The sequence below is a fragment of the Podarcis melisellensis genome, assembly GCF_964234715.1.
Source record: "Podarcis melisellensis genome assembly, chromosome: 13".
Classification (NCBI taxonomy): Eukaryota; Metazoa; Chordata; class Lepidosauria; order Squamata; family Lacertidae; genus Podarcis; species Podarcis melisellensis.
In genome coordinates, this window is record NC_138545.1 from 6679063 (window position 1) to 6702854 (window position 23792).

At 48.5% G+C, this 23792-nt stretch overlaps 1 protein-coding gene across 3 annotated transcripts in view; it reads right to left on the reverse strand.

Moving 5' to 3' along the window:
* Positions 1-23792, reverse strand: part of CARMIL3 (capping protein regulator and myosin 1 linker 3) — an 85838-nt gene that overhangs the window by 55625 nt on the left and 6421 nt on the right. For 2 of the 3 annotated variants that reach the window (XM_081886716.1, XM_081886714.1), the window contains exons 2-6: positions 10747-10841; positions 6218-6268; positions 5140-5199; positions 4092-4213; positions 96-193 (exon numbers count right to left, since the gene is read on the reverse strand). In XM_081886716.1, coding sequence (XP_081742842.1) covers positions 96-193; positions 4092-4213; positions 5140-5199; positions 6218-6268; positions 10747-10841 — 426 coding nt within the window. Of the gene's footprint in view, positions 1-95; positions 194-4091; positions 4214-5139; positions 5200-6217; positions 6269-6640; positions 6732-8294; positions 8318-10746; positions 10842-23792 lie in introns of those variants that run through there. The other variant, XM_081886715.1, reaches the window with a different exon arrangement.

Sequence of the window (23792 nt, forward strand, 5' to 3'; positions counted from 1 at the left end):
TGGGAAGCGGGAGGGAAAACCCTGGCAGGTTCCGGAACATTCCACACACCCAATGGCCGCCACCCCCCCCTCGCCTCGCCATCTTCCCCCCTCACCGCAAATGCTGTGCGTCGTGGAGCTGGAGCTTTCAGAGTTAGGGGACATGTCCCGCGGCGTCTCTGGGGTCTCCACGGTCCCATGGCGTATGAGGCAGCTGTGACAAGGGGCATTTCCTGAGTTATTCTGTTATCATTTATTCAATTTATATACAGTGGTACCTCGGGTTACATACGCTTCAGGTTACATACACTTCAGGTTACATACGCTTCAGGTTACATACGCTTCAGGTTACAGACTCTGCTAACCCAGAAATAGTGCTTCAGGTTAAGAACTTTGCTTCAGGATAAGAACAGAAATCGTGCTCCGGCGGCGCAGCAGCAGCAGCAGCAGGAGGCCCCATTAGCTAAAGTGGTGCTTCAGGTTAAGAACAGTTTCAGGTTAAGAACGGACCTCCGGAACGAATTAAGTACTTAACCCGAGGTACCACTGTACTGCCCTTTATCAAAAGATCTCAGTGTACGGTGTACGACATTAAACACACATTTTACGGAGCATAGTACAGTGGTACCTCGGTTCTCAAACGTAATATGTTCCAGAAGACCGTTCGACTTCCAAAACGTTTGAAAAACGAGGTGCAAAGGGCTGGCTGCAAGTTCAATTGGAAAAACTGAAAAACATGCAGTGAAAAACATGTTCGACTTCCAAGGTGCGTTCGAAAATGGAGGCAATTACTTCTGGGTTTTCGGTGTTCGAAAACCGAAACGTTCGGCTCCCGAGACACTCGAAAACCGAGGTACCACTGGAATAAAAAAGCACAACAATGGACAGCATAACAATAAAATAATCATAGTAACAGTCCCATCGCCACCAAGCTTTAATTGATCTGATAGTCTTGTCTAAATACTGCATCACAAGAGCAAGACAAGTTATTGATCCATTCATCCATTCTCCAAGGAGCTTAAAGTGGTATCCATGGTTCCCCCCTTTAAGCCTCACAATAATCCACACCTTCCAACATTTCTCCGATGAAAATAGGGACATCCTAACCCGGTGAGATAGGTTAGGCTGGGAAACTGTGACTGTCCCAGGGTCACCCAGTGAAGATTCATAGCTGAGCAGAGATCTGAACTCCTAGGCCCATTCTCCACAAACCACTCTGCCACACTGCTGCACGGAAAGTGCGAGGGATATGCGCACACCTCTGTAAATTTGGGGGTCGCCTCGTCCCTAACGCAGCGGTGGGGGACCCTTTTTGGTCCCGCTAGGTGTTGCCAAACTACAACTCCTATCAGTGTCGGCAAGCACTGCCAATGGCCAGCGATGACGGCAGCTGTAGTTCAGCAACGTCCGGAGAACAAAACATTTGGCCGCCCCGCCCTAACAGCTTGTCGCCTGTTTGCCTGCCTCCTCCTTCCACTCTTTCAAAAAGGGGATTTTTAAAATCCCCTTGCAAGGGAACTCAGCTGTCTGGGTCAGGAAATGGAGCGCTACAAGTTGCTGAGGATCGCAAGAAGGGAGAGAGCTGTCCCACTATTTCACTCTGGTCCTGTTTTTGGGCTTCGCGCTGCGGCCTCTGTGAGAACAGGATCCTGGACTAGGTTTCCCCCCCCCACACACACTCTTGGAATCATAGAATTGAGAAGTTGGAAGGGACCCCGAGGGTCATCTAGACCAACCCCTCTGAAATGCAGGCACCCTGCCCACAGCCGTCCCGGGGTGGGCTCGAACCATCAACCTTCGGGTCAACAGCAAGATGCATTGCCCATTGCACCACAGGGCCCTTTGACCTGTTCCAGCAAGGCTCTGCTTATGAGACACCAGCAATGGGGGGCACCAGAACAACCTTGGGGTCCGGCTTTCTGGGATTAAGGGTGAGGCATGAGAAATAATAATAATAAATTAATAATAATAATAATAATAATAATAATAATAATAATAATAAAAATAATAAATAATATTTATATCCCGCCCTCCCCAGCCGGCTCAGGGCGGCTAACAACAATAAAACAGTACAACAGTACAACACAACACTCTAAAACCATTCATTATAAAATTAATTCAAATCAAACCAATGGTAACCATTGGGCTAGAGTTCTGTGAGGATTGCCAAAGGAGGGAGTCAGGCTGTGCCCTGGCCAAAGGCCTGGTGGAACAGCTCTGTCTTGCAGGCCCTGCAGAAAAATGTCAAGTCCCGCAGGGCCCTAGTCTCTTGGGACAGAGCGTTCCACCAGATCGGAGCCACAGCCGAAAAGGCCCTGGCTCTGGTTGAGGCCAGCCTAACCTCTCTGTGGCCCGGGACCTTCAAGATGTTTTTATTTGAGCACCGTAAGTTCCTCTGTGGGACATACCAGGAGAGGCGGTCCCGTAGGTACAGGGGGGGTGGCTTTGGGGGCCAAGCCACCTCTGCCTCTGCAAGGATGTTGTTAACCCCAGGAGATAGAAATCAATTAGTATGAAAACAATTTGGGGGGTGGGGGAGAAACCCCACTGTCAAAAGCTATATTTCTCAGCAGGCACAGGGCGGTCTCTCTCTGTGCCAACCTCTTCTAACCTCCAAATCAAGTTGAACTACAACTCCCAGCGCCCCTGGCGCCTGGCTGGAACAAACAGGAGTTGTGGGGCACACAAGAGGGAGTCAAGCGCATTTCAGGAGTTTGGAGATTCGCAGATCTAAAGTGGTCTGAAGCACTCTTACGCCCTAGCATTTTTTTAAAAATCCACTTTAAAAAAGAGAAAGACTTTTTGTGGCTTGGAAAATGATGGGCTATGGATTGCTAATGGGGAGACGTCTAAAAGCATGAGAAGAGACTGGCAGCTGGATCAGGCCCATCAAGTCCAGCGTCCTGTTCTCGCAGTGGCCAAGCAAGGAAAACCCACAAGGAAGACCTGAGGGCAACAGAAAAACATCATTCCCCCCTTCTACCGCTTCCAGCAACTGGTTTTCAGAAGCACCCAGCCTCCAGCCATGGAGCTATTGCGTAAACACCCTGCAAACAAATCAGAATTAATGCTGGGTGCGCAATGAAAGCTATGCACAAGCAGATCAGGATGAAAGCTCAAGAAATTGGATGTCTGGTGTGTACCGGCTGCGAGGGAAGGCTGCTAGTCTAGCCTTTAGCATCTCTGTGGTGAAAATCCTATACATTCCACGTTAGAATTTAGAAAGGGAAGTCAGTTCCACACAGACAAGAAATAATAATAATAATAATAATAATAATAATAATAATAATAATAATAATTTATTATTTGTACCCCGCCCATTTGGCTGGGTTTCCCCAGCCACTCTGGGCAGCTTCCAACAAAGATTAAAAATACATTAAAATGTCACACATTAAAAACTTCCCTGAACAGGTTTGCCTTCAGATGTCTTCTAAATGTCAGGTAGTTTAAATGTTTATTTCCTTGACATCTGGTGGGAGGGCGTTCCACAGGGCAGGCGCCACCACCCAGAAGGCCCTCTGCCTGGTTCCCTGTTGCTTTGCTTCTCGCAATGAGGGAACCACCAGAAGGCCCTCGGCGCTGGACCTCAGTGTCCGGGGTGAACAATGGGGTGGAGACGCTCCTTCAGGTATACTGGGCCGAGGCTGTTTAGGGCTTAAAAGGTCAACACCAACACTGTGCTGTGTGACTCTGGCCTTTTCTATACAGTGGTACCTCGGGTTAAGTACTTAATTCGCTCCAGAGGTCCGTTCTTAACTTGAAACTGTTCTTAACCTGAAGCACCACTTTAGCTAATGGGGCCTCCCACTGCCGCCGGGCCACCTGAGCACGATTTCTGTTCTCATCCTGAAGCAAAGTTCTTAACCCGAGGTACTATTTCTGGGTTAGCGGAGTCTGTAACCTGAAGCGTATGTAACCTGAGGTACCACTGTAGTTTATCATCATCGTCGCCTCCATGTTTTCCACAACACGGAAGCACACCTTGGTCCTCTGCTCACGCCCACACACACAAGTTGTCGTGAGAGGTGCAGTTACGGCAAACAGCTGAGAATTTGGCAACCCCGCCACCCGCAGCCAATGTTCTCCCCACCCTATGGTTTCTTCATACTCACACAGAGGCCGGGCTAGGGAAGATTTTGGCTAAGGAAGTGTTGACATGCCTCGTGACCTGGTCAGCGCTTTCCGGGGTGGGGAATTTCAAGCTGTAGTTGGCCTTCTCCGTCTCCACCAGGATCTGAATGCGGAAGGAAGGCAAAAGGTCGTCAGCACCCGACAGACACCAATGTCGTCATCATGTGTGGTTTGGGAACTGCACGGTCCGGGGAAAAAACAATGCTGTCCAGGGTTGTAAAGACTGCGGAAAGAATAATTGGGTGTACTCTTCCCACCTTGGATCAAATCTATGCTTCCAGGTGCCATAAGAAAGCTGCAGAGATAGCGCAGGATAGTACGCACCCCGGAAATGATTTCTTTCAGCTTCTGCCTTCTGGAAGAAGTTACAGGGTTATAAAGACTAGGACTAGCCGCCTGAGAAACAGTTTCTGTCCAAATGCGATTTTGGTTTTAAATGCAGTATAAGGTAGTCTCTGTGGGAGTATACTGTATTTAATTATGGGGTATCAGAGGGGTTTTTTGTTGTTTTTTTAAGGGACGCGGATGGCGCTGTGGGTTAAACCACAGAGCCCAGGACTTGCCGATCAGAAGATCGGCGGTTCGAATCCCCGCATCGGGGTGAGCTCCCGTTACTCGGTCCCTGCTCCTGCCAACCTAGCAGTTCGAAAGCACATCAAAGTGCAAGTAGATAAATAGGTACCGCTCCGGCGGGAAGGTAAACGGCGTTTCCGTGTGCTGCTCTGGTTCGCCAGAAGCGGCTTAGTCATGCTGGCCACATGACCCGGAAGCTGTATGCCGGCTCCCTTGGCCAATAAAGCGAGATAAGCGCCGCAACCCCAGAGTCGTCCACGACTGGACCTAATGGTCAGGGGTCCCTTTACCTTATCAGAGTTTTTAGAGGGCTAACCAGGCTGGGATAGCAGGCTTGTTGGTTTTTGAATGTCTGATGTGGATTTTTTCAATTTCGTTGTTCTGTATGGGACAATGACAATAAAGATGATTGTATCGTAAGAGCACCCCTTTGCGGGAGATCCCCCCTGCTCCTACCTGGTTGTGATGAAGGGCGTTTAAGGCTCGGATCTCCAGGACATTGAACGAACATTCGAGCTGCATGGGAGGGAAAAGAAGAGTCACTTGTTGTGACGCGACAGAAGCGAATGTCGCATCCACGGCACACATTCAAGCGCATAACTTCCCCTGAAGAATCCTGAGAATGGGAGTTTTAAGGATGCTGTGAATCGTAGCTCTCTGAGGGATAAACAACCGCCTTGCAGATTTGCTGTGAGGATGGAATATGGAGGAGGAAAGCCAGAAGCCTAGAGATCCTTGGAAGATAAAGGTGGCTATATAAATGTAATAACAAACAAAGAAACTACAGTTCCTGGGATTTTCTGGAGGAAGCCATGACTGTTAGGCTGCATACGCATCATACTGCTATAGTTTGGGGTGGGTCAGTCTGGATGACACCCAGGGGTCCCTTCTAAGCCTGTGATCCTGTACCTGTGAGGTTAGAATGGATAAGAGGAAACCTGCTGAACGGCCCAAGCCAGTTCCTTTGTGAAGGTAACAGCTTTAGCTGGCCAGTGAAGTACCACCATTTACATGTCCAAAGAGGTTGCCCTGTTGCCATGGAGACGGGCCTTCTGCCACCTCACCCGATGGAGAACAACAGGCCAAGGTGTACATTTTTTGGGCTGACACTGGAAGCCGGAGACCCAGAGTTTTCTCTTGCTCTGTACTGGATCCCAAAGTGATCTACTTGTGGCTTCCCTGAGAACCTAATGGGGAAGCAAGATCTCTGGGAGTGAGCCAGGTTATATGTGTAAATAAAACCGTTTATCTTAAAAACACCATTGTCCCAAGGAAACCGAACTCTGGGGTAAGCACTGGGACCCAGGGAGTCTCTCACTGCTCGGAGATCAGGATGTACGCAGTGATACATTTAAAGCACTTTATTTCCCAAAAATTATCGTGGGAACTGTAGTTTATCCATCACAGAGTTACAATTCCCAAACAAAAAACTGTACATTGTTGTGCTTTAAATGTACGGTGTGTAAAGAGGTATAAATGTATTTTAAATTACACACACACACACACAATATCTCTCATTTGTTCCTCCACTCACCTTGGCTGGTACCTTTAGCCCAAAGAGATAGATTCGCCAAGTAGTGAGCACCTGTTGGAAAAAGGGCGAAGAACAGAAGAGGTGAACGACAGCACAATCCTTTTCTGTTTCCCTTTGAGACACAATCCTCAGGTGGATGTTGCGTTGCTTTTTCTGCCTTCTGCTATCTGTGTCTCTCCAGACACCACCTCTCTCCAAACATGTCTTCCCAACCTGGATCTTCTAGAATACTGATGAGCGTTGAACTTGTTTATTTTGGAAGACATTTTGCCTCTGACGCAACATTCTGGCAGGGAAGCGTTCCATTTCCCCAAGTCTGCCATTTGGCCTTTTAACAATTAGTGTCATTATTACCTGCCCTCCAACCTGTGGGTCCCAGGGTGGGTGGCGAAAATTTTTGAAAATTCAGAATTAAAATATTACCATGTGCAGTGGTGGTGAAATGAAGGTGGCGGACTCTCGTTTATTGGATGTTTTTAAACGGAGGTTGGATGGCTGGCTGGCCTGGAGATTCCTGCATTGTGGGGGTTAGACTAGATGACCCGTGGGGTCCCTTCTAACACTACAATTCTATTATCTTGTTTATTACAGCGCATGAGCTCTCGACAGCTTCACGAGTAAGTTGTGCAAGAGCTGCTAACCTACAGAAACCTTTAGCAAGCTAAAAATTATGCTGGAAATCACATTTGCAATGTTGGAAAGTGAATTACTGATTTCCCAGACTGCCATGTCTTTTTCGCTCTCCTCCTCCATCTCTAAGCCATGATGGTAAGATCCGCACTCAGGGCACTCCAGAAATCAGGGGGTCAGCAAGGAAACAAATGTGTAACTTTGTACCAATCGGAAAAAACAGAATGCGTATGTGCTAGAACATTGGTAGGCAAACTAAGGCCCGGGGTGGGGGCCGGATGCGGCGCAATCGCCTTCTAAATCCGGCCCGTGGATGGTCCGGGAAGCGGTGTGTTTTTTACATGAGCAGAATATGTCCTTTTATTTTAAATGCATCTCTGGGTTATTTGTGGGGCCTGCCTGGTGTTTTTACATGAGTAGAATGTGTGCTTTTATGGAAAATGCATCTCTGGGTTATTTGTGGGACATAGGAATTTGATCATTTTTTCCCAAAAAAATATAGTCCGGCCCCCAACAAGGTCTGAGGGACAGTGGACCAGCCCCCTGCTGAAAACATTCGCTGACCCCTAGGGGGAAAACTCACACTGGCTCTGCTTGCTCTCCAGACCCATAAATGGGATTGCCACATTTTGTGGGGCAGAAGGTGGAAATTCAACAGGTGCAGCGTTTCAACCCTGTGGCTGCACCTGTTGAATATTGGCCTGTAGCAAACCTTTAAAGGCATGGATTTCCGGTGTTCCTGGCACCCACCGGGGGGGGCTTTGGGGGGGCTTCCTCTCATGCAGTGCAGTGATTGGAAGATCACCCTGTTGCCCCTTAGCTGAGGGGGGTGTCCTGTCCCCTTTTGCCCTAGAAGTTAACTGCTCCTGATGCCCCCTTAATTTCAACCCACAGCCTTCCCCCCCCAAAACCTCCTCATCGCTTGGCCACCCGCAAATCAGCTCTCTCCCACTCTGGGAGATCCTTCGGCCTTTATTCTGTATCATTCAATCACAACAACCTTGCAAAGCGGACCCTGGCCACGCACCGGCTCAAGACACCGTTGCAGGGAGTTTGGCACAAACCCCATTTTTTGCCAAGACCTCCCCCCTTCCAAATCCTTGGGGGGGGGGCGGGGGGAAGCTATAGGCTATTTTTGCACCAGCCGACACAAAGTCCCCCCCCCTCTCCTTTCCGCCAGCCCCCTCCCCTGTCTGCTCCTGCCTGCGACCTCCACTTTTGCTGCCAGCAGCAAATTTGCAAACCCTGACCTAATTTGTGAGGACGGGATTTGAGAGCTGGAGAGTTTGAGAGAAGAGAAGAAATGATGGGCAGGGGGGAGGAATAGGGAAGAAGGGCTGCGAGACGCTCCCCAAGGCTATACCACTGGGAGGAATGACAGGGGCCAGTGTGAGTGGCCCCCAGAACTGTTTCAGAAACCCCCCACTTTGTTTAGAGGGTCTTTTACCCTTTCCGTCTCTGCTTCTCTGGTTTGCTTAAGGGACCAGGAACCAGTGATCAGAGGGAGCTGAAATAGCACCTGGTAATGTCACCATATTATTTAAAGCGCAGGACTTCCCCCAGAGCATCCTGGGAACTGTAGTTTGCCCCTCACAGAGCTACAGTTCCCTGCACCTTTCCCCAGACACTTAAATGCCCGGTGTGTATGCAGCCCAAGGCCAGGAATTTGGGGAGGCCTGGGTTCAAATCCTTACACCAGTCACTCTTCCAGCCCACTCTACCCGACAGGGTTGTCATGTAGATGAAATTTGATTTCTGTTTTACATCCTATGTGGGGTTTTTTTTGTGTGGGGGGGTCTATTGGGTTGTTGTTTTTATTTTTATTGTGTATTTTGTTGTTTTATATCTTGATTTTATTCTGGGAACCACCCTGAGACTCCCGGTATATAAGATGATATATATATTCAAATAATAATAATAATAATAATAATTTTTATAACGCTCTTTCTTTCTTTCTTTGTTTCTATAAACTCCTTTGTACACCACACAGATATTATTTACAATCAGCAGTGTAAAGATAAATAAAACGGGGAGGAAGATGCACATATGAAATTAAATAAACTATGTATTGGGGAGTATATCTGAGAAGGGGGGAATTATCTCTGGGCTGGGGAGGGTGGAGAATCCCAAGAGTGAGATGTGGAGTTGACCTACAATTTGTGGCCCAGGGTCCCTCCCTTCTTTATTCCCCAACCTCAGAACAACAGATATAAATAAGTATAACAGAGACTCTTAAAAATGTAGAGCTGGTAGGGACCCCATGGGTCATCTAGTTGAACCCTCTGCAATGCAGGAATCTTTTTGCCAAGTGCGGGACTTGAACCCACGTCGCTGAGATTGAGAGTCTCATGCTTTACCGGCTGAGCTATCCCACCATGGGAATTATCAGTGCTTTTTTTCTGGGGGTACGTGGGGGTACACATACCCGTAAACGTTTTGTGAATCTTTTTACTTTTGTCCATTTACTGCATTTATTTCCCCTGATTTGAACTACAAAATGGTGATTTTCTTGAGTCAAAATGAGAGTACCTCTAAACTTTTTTTTTTAGTAAAAACGTACTGGGAATTATAAGAAAAGAAAATGAATTAAAATAAAATAAAAGCAATAGAATAAAAACATTAAAGTAAGATAAAACAAAAACATAAGAAGTAAAATGAAATGAAAACTTATAAAATACAAACATAACATAACATAATAACAACAACAGCAGCTTCTCCTCCTGATCCCCCCCATCACCAATGGCAGAGCAAGTGGCAGGTGGTTCCAAAGGTGAAAAGGAGGAAGCGGGTCCAAAGACCACCGAGCTGGATTGGGTGAGGGGGCCTCCCTGCAGATACCTGCCAGAGCAGAGCCTTGGCACCAGCAGCCCAGGGCGAACCAGCAGCTTGCAAAGCAGTCCAGCCACCACCGGGATTACCGTATTTTCCCATGTATAACACGACCCCATGTATAAGACGACCCCTATTTTGGGGGAGCCCGCAGCAGTTGTTGAGTTTCATCTGTAAGTTTGCTGAGCTGTTGAGCAGCTTCTCCACGATCCACCCCCCCCCCCCCGCACTCTGGCTGACGGAACTGGTGCCGTAATACACCGTTTACTGGCACTCATTAAAAACTTTTCCTAAACCGGGAAGGGTGGGTAAACAGTCTCCTATCCAACATTTCCCTGCAGCCAGCCATCACTTTTGTTGTTTAGTCATTTAGTTGTGTCCGACTCTTCGTGACCCCCTGGACCAGAGCACCCCAGGCACTCCTGTCTTCCACTGCCTCCCGCAGTTTGGTCAGACTCATGCTGGTAGCTTCAAGAACGCTGTCCCACCATCTCGTCCTCTGTCGTCCCCTTCTCCTTGTGCCCTCCATCTTTCCCAACATCAGGGTCTTTTCCAGGGAGTCTTCTCTTCTCATGAGGTGGCCAAAGTCTTGGAGCCTCAGCTTCAGGATCTGTCCTTCCAGTGAGCACTCAGGGCTGATTTCCTTCAGAATGGAGAGGTTTGATCTTCTTGCAGTCCATGGGACTCTCAAGAGTCTCCTCCAGCACCAGAATCCAAAAGCATCCATTCTTCGGCAATCAGCCTTCTTTATGGTCCAGCTCTCACTCCCATACATCACTACTGGGAAAACCAGAGCTTTAACTATACGGACCTTTGTTGGCAAGGTGATGTCTCTGCTTTTTAAGATGCTGTCTAGGTTTGTCGTCACTTTTCTCCCAAGAAGCAGGCATCTTTTAATTTCGTGACTGCTGTCATCATCTGCAGTGATCTTAGCTTATTAACCTGTGTATAAGATGACCCTCAATTTATCACCCCAAAAAAAATTCAGGAAAAAAGGCCGTGTTATACATGGGAAAATACGGTATTTCCCCACCACCACCTGGTCCCCAAACCCCCTGGGAGTCTCTCACCAGCACCCTTTCCTCGCTTTTCTTCGGCTTGGTTTCCAGCTTCACCCTCGCCAGCAGGTGGATGGGAGGCCGGTTCAGGAACTTCCGGATGCTGTCTGGAAAGGAAGCGGAGCGGGTTATAATCTGGAGGCTGGGCCGATTGGCCAATTGGTGCCAAAGAAGGATAGAACATTCTTTATGTATGCAACAACAGCAGCAAGAATACTCATCACAAAGTATTGGAAGACACAAGATTTACCCACCTTGGAAGAATGGCAGATGCAAGTTATAGACTATATGGAACTGGCAGAAATGACCAGCAGAATCCGAGACCAGGGGAGAGAGACAGCGGAAGAAGATTGGAAGAAATTTAAGGACTATCTTGAATGTTAGAATGATGATGGTTTAGAAAATTAAGGGGTTTTTCAGCTGTAATGATTAAGTAAAAAGAAAAGAAAGGTTGAAAATTAAATGAAAATTAAGGGAGAGGATTTGCTGAATTAATAATTAGAAATTGGAATACAAAAAGGGGAGGTATGAGGAGGTCGGGGAAGTAAGTTATAAGAAAATAAGGGAATGAAACTTTACTTGTTTTTAAATAGTTTTTAGTTTTGTATTTTGTTTTTTATCTTTTGTGTTTGTGTTTTGTTTTTATTACTTTTTTTTGTATAACCTTTGAAATTTCAATAAATATCTTAAAAAAAAAAAAAAGGATCTGGAGGCTGGGACCCAATGGGGCTGGTTGGGCAGAATGCAAGGAGGCAACCAGTAGGGGGAGCCAGAGCCAATGAGCCTCCACTGTCCAGTGTCAGGAAGGAAGGACAGTCGCTGAGTTGCCCTGTCTGCCCTTCCCTTGGTGAATTTCAGGTCAGCTTTCCAAAGAAAAGCAAGGGTATGGGATTTTGGGAACGAATAAATGAGAAGGGTGCCACTGAGCTTGTGCAGAGTGCCTTTCCCTCCCCCACCAAGGTAACCGCTGCCTCTAAACGTATTTTTTCATGTCAGCAATAAGGGAGAATTAAGAGACTGATAAGTTCTCCTAGTTTAGGGTTTTCAGAGTTGCCTGTGAGGAATCCTGGGGTATCCCAGGAAAATGTTTTACACAACTGCTTAAAGAATTTAAGCTTTTCCAAGATTGAGTCCTAAAGCAAAATATGAAAATCACTTTCTTTAAAAAAAAAAACCCCACACACATTAGATTCTGCAGATTTTGCAACATTTCCAGAACATACAAATGTCCCACTGGATATAAAGCTATAATCATGATTTCAGCCTCTGCACACCAAGGGTGAACAAAATGTGACAGAATCTGGAGAGATTAAGCACTCCCCCCAAATTACATCCTTTTAGCCCTTTCCTAGCCCAAATTCAAATCGCCACACAGCCATGACGCTGACTAGATGACATTAAGCCAGCCACTTTCTTAAGCCCAGCCTACAACACAGGGTTGTTGTGAAGATAAAAGAGAAGGGGGAATAAGAAAAGCTGGAAAAAAATGTAAATAAAATACGTAATAGTGGTCTCTTTCTTATCAGAATTCCATGCATTCTAAGCCCTTGCCTTTGTGGCAAAAACTTTAAAAGAAAGAGATTCTGGGGTTAATTATAATTAATTAATTAATTAATAATCAATCTTTATTATGGTCCAGAGACCCAACTATTAATAATAATAATAATAATTTATTATTTATACCCCACCCATCTGGCTGGGTTTTCCCAGCCACTCTGGGCAGCTCCCAACCGAGTATTAAAAACCACAATACAGCATTAAACATTAAAAACTTCCCTAAACAGGGTTGCCTTCAGATGTTGGAATCTTGATCAAATCCTAGACATAGTTTCTAAAGGAAGAGGTCCTGGTGGTCTCAAGGGCTCCTGCAAATTACGTTCCCCGATCCGGGGGTGCCAAATGTGTTAAGGAGCGACGTGGAATAGAGCAAGGCACTCTGTGCATGCCCGAGGGAACTGTCCTGGGAGCTGAAGGGAGGACTTTTCAGGAGCTCGGATCGACCCGCCAGAGCCAGGCAGTCACCATTCAATCAATCGCTTCGCTCCGGGTAGCTTCTCCGCTTCAGCCAAGCAAAATCGTACAGGATGAAACCGTCCCCCACTACCGCTTCTTTCCGACTCACAACGCCTCGGGGTAAACTGAGGCCACCGGCCGCCTCTGTCTGGTGTGAGCTGAGAGAAAGAGAATGAGCGTGTGTTTGTGTGTGTGTGTGTTTTGTGTGTGCGGTGTCCTCGGCTGGGTGTGCAGGGAACTGGGGCGAAGCATTGGAGGTGACAGGCCTGCCGGCCGAGACAAATTGGTCCTGACAGATGAGGAAGGGAGGACCCAGTTCCTCTGGAGAAGGGAAAGAGGCTTCGAGGCCTCCCTGAGGTCTTCCCCACCACCTCCCCTCACACACAGCCGTTGTGAGGCCCACAAAGCTCCCAGGTCGGAGATGTCTCTCTGAGACTTATCAGGGCCAGTTGAAACCCCCTCGGTCGTGTCTAAATGCAGGTCCACAATTCATACGCCATACTAGCTCCCCTATCGGCTCAAACCAAAAGGAAAAAAACATGGTGGAATTCAGCAAATAACTACAGGCGACTCGTGCCATCGAGCCAGGCTGCGTGATGCATGGCATGGTGGTTAGTGTTGGACAAGAGCTTGCAAAGGTGGCCACTCTGGGGTTGCGGCGCTCATCTCGCTTTATTGGCCGAGGGAGCCGGCGTTCAGCTTCCGGGTCATGTGGCCAGCATGACTAAGCCGCTTCTGGCAAACCAGAGCAGCGCACGGAAACGCCGTTTACCTTCCCGCCGGAGCGGTACCTATTTATCTACTTGCACTGGCGTGCTTTCGAACTGCTAGGTTGGCAGGAGCAGGGACCGAGCAACGGGAGCTCACCCCATCGAGGGGATTCGAACCGCCGACTTTCTGATCGGCAAGCCCTAGGCTCTGTGTTTAACCCACAGCGCCACCCGTGTCCTGAGCTTGCAAAGACCAGGGTTCAAATCCACACCCTGCCATGAAGTCCATGGGTATGTTTCAGGTGGCCTCTTGTTTTGGAAAGAACAAATTAGGTAGGGTTGCATTTAATAAATAATAATAATAATAATAATAATAATAATAATAATAATAATAATAATTTTTTATTTTTACCCCGCCCTCCCCAGCTAGAACCGGGCTCAGGGCAGCTAACATGAATAAAATTACAATAAAACATAATAGGAATGGAAGCGGGGAGAAAAGAAACAAGAGAGAAACGAAACAAATCTGTGGCCCACATCCCTGCTAGTGAGTCAGTCGGGCTTACTAATGGACCTTATTTAAGACTGCCCTGCCTTGAACTACAACTCCCATAATGCCTTACTCTAATGGCCATGCCAGCTTGGGCTGACGAGAGTTGGAGTCCAACAACTGGCTCAGTTTGCCTCATGTTACCTCTACGTAGCAGCCGAACGACAGGCAGAAATCCCACTGGTGAATCTTCTCCCCTTACAACATTTCCGTATTTTTTGTTCAATTTCCCCTCCCCGAGGATGAAAACGACAAAGAGAGAATGAGCGGATTCCGACTCAAACTAAAGCTTGATTGATTAATCCGCGCAATACTGAGAATAATAATGATAGCTAAATACCGCTAACGACAATGGAACAATATAAGATCATGGAAAGCTACCTTACACTAGCTGTAGTTTAGTACTGTCTGCACTGACTGGCAGCCGCTGTTAGAGGTTTCAGGCATGGCTCTCTCCCAATCCTATCAGGGACTGAACCTGAGACCTTCTGCTTGCAAAATAGATGCTCCATGCTCTGAGCTAAAAGCCCTTCCCCATAGGGAATGAATGAATGAATATAAAAATAATAATAATAGTGACAACGATAATATGCCTCTGAGCAAATGCAGAGTTCTCCCCTTCCCCGCAGAGCAACGACTGTTTGCCATCTGTTTTAGAGATGACATTAAGATCGGAGAATACACCTTCTGCTAAGAAATTAGCCTGCGATATTACTACAGTCTGATTCCTCAGCTTGTTATTTTGGGACAAGATCCAAGCCAGTGTGGTGGAAAAACTAATGTTACCCAAGACGGCTTCTAACGCTCCAGCAATATCAAACCCGCTTCCCCCCTGGGTGGTTTCCCCATCTTAGGGAAACCAAGAGAGAAAGGAACCAATATCGCTGCTGGCGAGGCCTAGATGGGAAATCAAATTTGGCTGAAGCCCGTTAGGGAGAGTGTTGGCAAGATCAAGGAATATAAAAGGAAAGTAGCAGCACTAGGAGTGGCCATGCCACGCAGAGGCCATTTTCCTCACAGCTTTTTAAACTGGCCTAAGTGTTGTGGCTTCCACCAACAGACCTGGCCCCCAGCGTAGGAGTGCGCAGCTTCAAGGAAGCCAGCAGGGTCCCCTCTGGACGCTGTTGAACTACAGTTTCCATTCTCCCTGACCATTGGGGATGCTGACTGGAGCTGGTGGAGGGCATGACAGACTCTGGAGGAGCAGAAGAACCTGGAGGAGACATCTGCACTGCTTGAACTGAGAACTAAGATTCCTGTTTTGCAGGGGGTTGGACTAGATGACTAGATGAGTTGTTCCAACTCAACCATTCTATGAAGCCACAAGAGCTTGGGCTGGATGGGAATGTGGCCCTCCAGCTCTCTCTATCAGGCCTTCAGGAGCCTCCCCGGGTGTGTGACAACACCTCTTGCTTGCCTCAATGAATAATGGGAGAGATAAGCGTAGGGGTTGTAGGAACCGCTGGCCTTTTCATGGCTGCACAGTCACCAACTACACAAAAGAAAGAGATGCCTCTGTCATCCCGCCCACTTTCTGCCTCTGGCCCTGCCCACAACCCGAGGGCTGCTCACCATGGAACACAGACCTCAGACTGAAAGAGGTTCTCTGCACCCTCCAACCCCTGGGCAAAGAGGAAGGCAGCAGCTCTTTACTTGGCCCGACGCAACTCTCAGGGGACAGAGCCTCAGGCAATAAATGCACAGCTCAAGGCCTCTGCCAGTTGCTCTGCTGAGACAACATGCATGCCCTACCTCTGCTGCAGGATCGCTGGCCATGGTCCTGAAACTCACACCTAGATCGCTCTCCAAGGTGCTGATCTCTGCCTTCGCTTGCCTTCTAGTCTGCCTGGGATTCCCAACCTTCTTCCTCTTGCCTGGGCAGTCACTGCTGGGCATTTATGAGCATCCCCATAGATTAGGATCAGTGCCTTCCTTTAGCATAGCGGTTCTCAACCTGTGGGTGCCCAGATGTTGTTGGACTACAACTCCCATCATCCCTGAGCTCTGGCCTTGCTAGCTAGGGGTGATGGGAGTTGTAGTTCAACAATATCTGGGGACCCACAGGTTGAGAACCGCTGCTTTAGCACAAGATCATACTCATGGGTCAGCAAACTAAGGTCCGCGGGCCGGGTCAGGCCCAATTGCCTTCTAGATCCAGCCCGCGGACGGTCCGGGAATCCAGGCAGCTGGCATAGCGTGTGCGTGCCATGGTGTTTGTGACTCAGCCAGGCTTGGGGGTCAAAAGCAAGGTAGGCCGCTGCTTGAGACAAGCCCCTTCTCCATCTGTCACACACACAGCAATCTTTTCTTCCGGGGTGGGGAAGAGGGAAAAGGAGCCACAGTTCAGATTTCCTCCATGGAGCTGCCGGCGACTGACCTCAGAAAGGGCAGCTGTGGCAACAGGGGCTTGGAGGCACCTCGGGAGCAACGCCCGGCGGTGTCTGTGGCGGTGGGGAGCACTTATGCGCTCTGCTGGGGAGGCCGCTTGTTAGCTACACGGTGTGAGCCATGGAAAGGTAAATAGCCGCCGCCACCTCGTCTTCCCTCACGTGGGGAAAAGAATGTTTTTGCTTGAGCGGCGCTGGCCTGACTTAGCATGGCCAACGGCTTTTCCCTTCACCCAAGCATGTGCGCACACTTTCCAGGGCTGACGGGAATGGCGCGCTTACCTCAGCCTGCCAGCCTCCACCCCACCTTACGAGAGAAATAATAACTGTCAATGTGTAAAACCTTCCATAGTTCCAGTTACAGATAGGTAGCCGTGTTGGTCTGCCATTGTCAAAACAAAAAACAAAACCAAAAAAAGCAATTTTTTTTGTTTGGAATGTGTAAAACGTGAAGGAAGCAGCGTGGGTGTATGAGGGAACACCCCCGCCCAAAAAAATATCGCTTTCGGGCAGCATTGGGGTTGGTCCCAGTAAGTGTTTTTGCCAAAAATGCAGGTCATAATCATGGCAACATATAGTCCAGGGCCCCACAAGGTCTGAGGGACAGTGGACCGGCCCCCTGCTGAAAAAGTGTGCTGACCCCTGATCATACTTTTGTACAACCACCTAGCCCCATTCTCACAACTGTTCATCTGAAGAATCCCTCGTTCCATCGAGCCGTAAGTAGCCAAGAAACCCGGGATTCGTCTCCTGAGCACATGCAGAGCGGACGGCAAAAAGAGTGCCTCTGAGCATACACAGCATGCCCTTCCCTCAATAGGGGAACAGGCCATAGCTCTGTAGTGCTTCACACAACAAGCCTCTAGGGTCTGAGGCACAACCCCTCCAGTATATCTCGGTGTAAGAACATGAGAATAAATTTCTCTGATCCTCTATTTGCCCGGTTGAAGTTGATGGCATCACCACACCATGTGGGAGCCAATTCCATAGTCGACCTATGCGCTGGGTGATCTTTGGCTTGCGTGCTTGGCATCCGTCTGTCTCCAGAGACAATGAAGTGTGCCTTCGGGGGTGAAGTCACAAACAGCCGCACTAGCAGCATGAAAGTGGCCTCCCTGGCGCACAAGCCTGGCCAGGGTGTCTGGAGGTCCTGGGTGCCCAGACAACAAGACCCCCCTGCCAGTCTCACTGATGTGATCCAAAGGAAAGCAGAACAAGACGTTGGGCACCAACTCAGCTGCAGGAGTTGCTGGAAGGAGGTGAACAAGGTGCCATCCAAGTGTCTTAAGGACTCCGGATTTGTGTATGGTTTACTGAAGGAGCCTCCCCACCCCATTGTTCTGCCCGGACACTGAGGCTCAGTGCCGAGGGCCTTCTGGTGGTTCCCTCACTGCGAGAAGCCAAGTTACAGGGAACCAGGCAGAGGGCCTTCTCGGTAGTGGCACCTGCCCTGTGGAACGCCCTCCCATCAGATGTCAAAGAGATAAACAGCTACCAGATTTTTAGAAGACCAGATGTCTTCTAAAAATCAAGGCAGCCCTGTTTAGGGAAGCTTTTAATGTTTAATAGGTTATTGTATTTTGATACAGTGGTACCTTGCAAGACGAAATTAATTCGTTCTGCGAGTTTTTTCGTCTTGCGAATTTTTCGTCTTGCGAAGCACGGATGCACCCTGGGTATTAACGGTTTTAAGGAAAAGGAAACAAACTTGCAAGACGTTTTCGTCTTGCAAAGCAAGCCCATAGGGAAATTCGTCTTGCGAAGGAACTCAAAAAATGAAAAACTCTTTCGTCTTGCGAGTTTTTCGTCTTACGAGGCATTCGTTTTGCGAGGTACCACTGTATTCCGTTGGAAGCTGCCCAGAGTGGCTGGAGAAACCCAGCCAGATGGGCGGGGTATAAATAATAAACTATTATTATTATTATTATTATTATTATTATTATTATTATTCCTGAGACTTTTCTTCTCCCACAAGGCAGCAAAGGCCTTCCACAGCAACTGCTGTTCAGAGGCATCTTGCTTCTGATCGCTGATGTTTTGAATCGCCTGGTTTAGCTGTTAGCCAATGATAGCCCTTCTCTGCCATCAATCTCTCGAATCACCAGCTACTTCCCAAACTGTGTAATGGGTATTACGGGCACCAAACACCCGTCCCCAGGGGAAGACGGCTGCTGAATCTGTGTGATTCATCGGTCTGACTCGGCCTCTTTCAATACCCTGAGCCGCTCACGTTCATTCTCTCAGCCCAGCCTGAGGAGACCATGCCCTTTCCCCATAGCTCCCTGGAGGCAGGGCCAAGCTCCAGAAAGGGGTATGGTGAGACTATTGCCAGGGTCTGCCACCCTAAGGGTACAACAATTTCCATTTTCCACAGAGAATCAGCGTGTGGCCTACTAGGTGCCAGCTCTCCCAAAATAGGAATTGAGGGGATGGATGCTCATCAAATTTGCAGGTGGCACCAAACCGGGAGGGGTAGCCAACACCACCGAAGACCGAATCAGGATTTGAGGTGGCCTTAAGAAGTTGGAGAACTGGAGCCCAAACGAACAAAATGAATTTCAGTAGGGACAAATGTCAGGTGGTTCTGCACTTAGGCAGGAAGAACCAGGTGCACAAATATAAGATGGGGGACTGCTGGCTTGCCAGCGGTACATGTGAAAAGGAGTCTAGGGGTCTTGGTCGACCACAAGCTGGACATGAGTCAACAGCGTGATGCATCACCAAAATAGCTAATGCTATTCTAGGCTGCATCAGCAGAAGTACAGCGTCCGGATAAAGAGAACTAATAGCCCACCCAAATTCTGCCTTGCTCAAGACCACAGCTGGAATGCTGTGCCCAGTTATGGGTGGCACGTTTAAGCTGGAATGTGTGTGCAGAGGAGGGCAACCAAGATGATGAAGGGTCTGGAAACCAAGCCTGATGAGGAACGGTTGAAGGAGCTAGGTATCTTTAGCCTGGAAAAGAGGAGATACGATAGCCATCTTCAAATATCTGTGGAAGGTGGGGCAAGCTTGTTCTCTCCTGCTCTGGAGGGTAGGACTCGAACCCATGGCTTCAAGTTACAAGAAAAGAGATTCCAACTAAACACCAAAAAGAACTTTCCGGCAGTAAGGAGCTGGTCTCCCTCGGGAGGTGGCGAACACTCCTTCCTTGGAGGTTTTTAAGCAGAGGTTGGGAGGCCATCTCTCATGAATGCTTCAGTAGAGATTCCTGCATTGCTGGGGGTTGGTCTAGATCAGTGTTTCCCAACCGGTGTTCCGCGGCACACTAGTGTGCCGCGAGATGTTGCCTGGTGTGCCGCGAGCGAGTCCAAAAAAGGTTGGGAAACACTGGTTTCTCTTTCAAAAAGGAAACGTGGGTTAAAGCGCCGCCGCCGCCTCCCACTCACTTTCCTGCTCTGGCTTCCCTTACAGTTTTCCGAGTTGCGTCACTGGATCCAGCCCCCTTTTCCACATGTGACACGGGGCTGGAGGGAGGGAAAGAGGGCTTTACGTCGCGCACAAAGGCAGCCTCCTAGAAGCGCTCTGGGCCGGCGCCGTTTCACCGAAGGCGCCGGAGGACCCCCACCCTCAGCTCCTTCAGAAAGGAAGCCCCGCCCCTCGGCTCCCTACGCCGCCAGGCAGCTCAGCTGACTGACGAGGACGTTCTGCGGCGGCGGCCGCCGCACAACCACCGCAGTTGCTGGCAGCGTCCGCAGCGCAATAAGTAACAGCGCCTGGTGCTGCCAACTCTTTCTCTCTCTCTCCCGCCCCGCCCCCAAGCTCTCGCGCGCCCCGCGTCAACATCGCCGCGCGCAGCTTCCCGAGCTTGAGGCCAGCCGCTGCACGCACGCGCCGGCTCGTAATCGGCTCAGGTTGTTGCCTTTCTCCGCCGAGGTCGGTGGACCCCGAGCCTAGGCTTCCTTCCCGCACCCCGCTTTCCGAAGACCGCACACCAGTTGGGCCAGTACATATTCCCCTCCCGTGACTTGAGCGGAATAGCCCTTTCTCTTCTTCCCCAACGCTTGTCGTTGGAGGAGTCCCTCAGTCCCTCGCTTTGCTGCCTCCTCCCCCCCCCACCCCCAAAGCTTGGAGGTTCCCCGGCAAGGGGGAGGGAAAAAAAATTGAAAGTTACACTTTCGTGCGTCCCTCCCGGCGTGACGCTGCACGCTGACGTCACAGGGCTGTAATGGTGGTGTGCCTCGAGATTTTTTTCATCAAACAAGTGTGCCTTTGCCCAAAAAGGTTGGGAAACACTGGTCTAGATGTCCCTTGGGGTCCCTTCCAAGCCTATGGTTCCATGAGACTATGATTCTATACCCCATCGGAGGGTGCCAAGGCCCCTCCCCAAATCAGCGCGAAGGCGGGACAAATAGATCGCAACAGCAGCAACCCTAACAGTGTCCTTTTTGGGGAAGAAGAAGAAGCATCTAGGATTGGGGTGCTGTGACCTAATTTCTCTCGTGAGCAATTATGCTGAGGGAAAAGGGGAAACGGTGTTCATTTTTAGATATCTATGTCTTGGCTTCTTCCTGTCTGAACTGTGTATGTCTCAAGAAAAAAGGGGCGGGGGAGAAAGCAACCCACCCCACTCCCCCGCAAAAAAACACAGAAAAACACCCAGAGAGGCTCTTGGGCAACAAAACCTCAAGACGGGAGGAAGTTTTGCCAATGCATATCGTAAGGCTTGAAGCAACAAACGCCCCTTTGCTTCACACCAAAAACCCTAGCAGATGCCTGCAGCCTTTTAATAAAAAATATACACACAGCAACACCAACCTGCGGCGTGTCCTTTTAGTGATTTGGTAGGGTCACCTTTGCAATTTTGTTTTGAGCCGGATTAGGGGATTTAAATGGGCGCTTAGAGCTGGTGTGCTTTGGTTAAAAGCAGCATTAGCGCTGTGCATGTGAGACGGGGGTGGGGGGTGATTTGAGATGGATTCCTATTTGCTCTGAGCCGCACACATCTGCATTTTCCTGAACGCTCTTTAAGAGCCGGTCCCAGCAGAGAGGTCCGTGTTTTGGATTACTGATGGCATCTTTATAAATTATTCCTCCGTTCTGGCGCATCAAGGAGCAGCGTGGGCTGAGACATTTTGCAGGTCTCGGGATTTCAGATGTGAAGCTGTAAGAGCCTCGACTCTCCTGACGGTGATAGCGATCTGGTTTCAGGGGCAATCCTCTCTGCACGCCAAACCATGGTTTCACAAGCAGGAATGTGGCAGAAGCTTGCAGGCTCCCCTTTCCTCTTCCCACCTAACATGCAAATTCCCCTTCTCCCTCCCATAGTTTGCTATAACCGCAGTTTACTGTTGCATCTGCACTGAGAATAGCCGGCCCTAGATGCCTTGAGACCACGGTTGGTTCGCAAACCACGGTTTCCTGGTTCGCTTTAGGAAATCCTCGACGGGAAAGAGAATTTGGCATGTCAGAGGAAGAGTCAGGAGCACATCGAGCACAATTCAAAGTGTTGGTGCTGACCTTTAAAGCCCTAAATGGCCTCGATCCAGTATATCTGAAGGAGCGTCTCCACCACCATCGTTCTACCTTGACACTGAGGTCCAGCGCCGAGGACCTTCTGGCAGTTCCCTCACTGCAAGAAGCCAAGTTACAGGGAACCAGGTAGAGGGCCTTCTCGGTAGTGGCACCCGCCTTGTGGAACGCCCTCCCACCAGATGTCAAAGAGAACAACAACTACCAGACTTTTAGAAGACATCTGAAGGCAGCCCTGTTTAGGGAAGCTTTTAATGTTTGATGCATTACTGTATTTTAATATTTTGTTGGAAGCTGCCTGGAGTGATTGGAGAAGCCCAGCCAAATGGACGGGGTATAAATAATAAATTTATTAGTAGTAGTAGTATTAAGCAACTGCAGCCGGCTGCCCTACTTTAGACAGCCGCTCCTCTATCTGAAAGGCTGTCCAGTACAAAACCAGTACGAAACCCTAAGAAGGGAGAGCAAAATTGCCCGGCAACCGTTCTTTCTAAATTTGCATATGAATCAGAATATACAGACTTTATACAAATCTGAGCCCTCTTTTATTCTGTTTTCGGACGGTGTGTAAGTTGCCTCTCCAGCATCAGTCCGTCACAGACACAACATCCATTTAGAGTGCTCTTGTACCACTTTGTCATAGCTTCTCTACGTCCCGCAAAGACTCCTGGGGACTGTAGTTTGTGGATGGTTGCTGACCTCACAGAGCTACGATTCCCAGCAAGGTTAACAAACTACACTTCCCAGGATTCCCCAGGACTGCTATGACAGGGTTTTTGGCTCATGGTACAGCTATGACCTAAATTACCTCTTACACCTACTGCGAGCAGGAATACTGAATCGGGAAAATAATTTGAGCCCTGGAGAAGCACAATTCCACATTCCCCCAACCAGAATTCTAAGGGTGATCTTGAGATGGAGTAGTTAAAACTGCAGTTGCGGTATAAGGGATCGGTATTTTGACTGGAGTGTAATTGAAATTTATAAGGAATGCAGAAACAAAGAGAATAATCAAACCATCAGTTCTAGCGCACCTAAATTGTATAATTTGGCAATGATCGGCATTGCTAATTGTATTATAATTTGGCATTGTTATAATGAGGATATTATTGGATTGTTGTAATTGAAAACTAATAAAAATTGTTATCGAAAAAGGAATGCGTCAAGAGAAGCGTTATATGAATATGTTGAAAACGGCCCTGTGATCTTTGGATGAAGGGCGGTATAAAATTTTAATTATTATTAATAATAATGGAAATAGCACCTAGAACCTGGTATGAGATGGGCATATCGTTGAACGGACTGGAAGCAGCAACCAGCAATGCAGTTCAACATAAACACAAGCAGACAACAGCCAGATATGATTCCAAGCACAGTCGCATTCGACTTCAAAAGAATAAACTTCTCAATAACGAGGGAGGCAATAGAAGGAAAGCTGAAAGGGAAGATAAAGCCGGTAAAATCTCTCCAAACTGCACAGAGCTTATTTAAAGCCACACTAGTAGAGGCTTAAGCTAATTTTTAATTTTTTTTTAATGCCGTCAAGTTGAAGCGGATGCCAATGTGGTTAACTAGCAGCGTCGAGGAAGCTATGAAAAGGGGAAGAAAGGCTCCTTTAAAAAAAACTGAAGGCTTGCCCAATTGCGGAGAACAGAAAAAGGAGAAGCACAAAACCAGGAGAAGCAAATGTGACGCTGGCGAGCAAGGAAGTGAAGAGGAAATCTGGGCACTGTATTGATAAAGGCATTAAGGCCAACCAAAACAGTATACCGTATTTTTTGCTCTATAAGACTCGCTTTTTCCCTCCTAAAAAGTAAGGGGAAATGTGTGTGCGTCTTACGGAGCGAATGCAGGCTGCGCAGCTATCACAGGAGCCAGAACAGCAAGAGGGATTGCGGCTTTCACTGCACAGCGATCCCTCTTGCT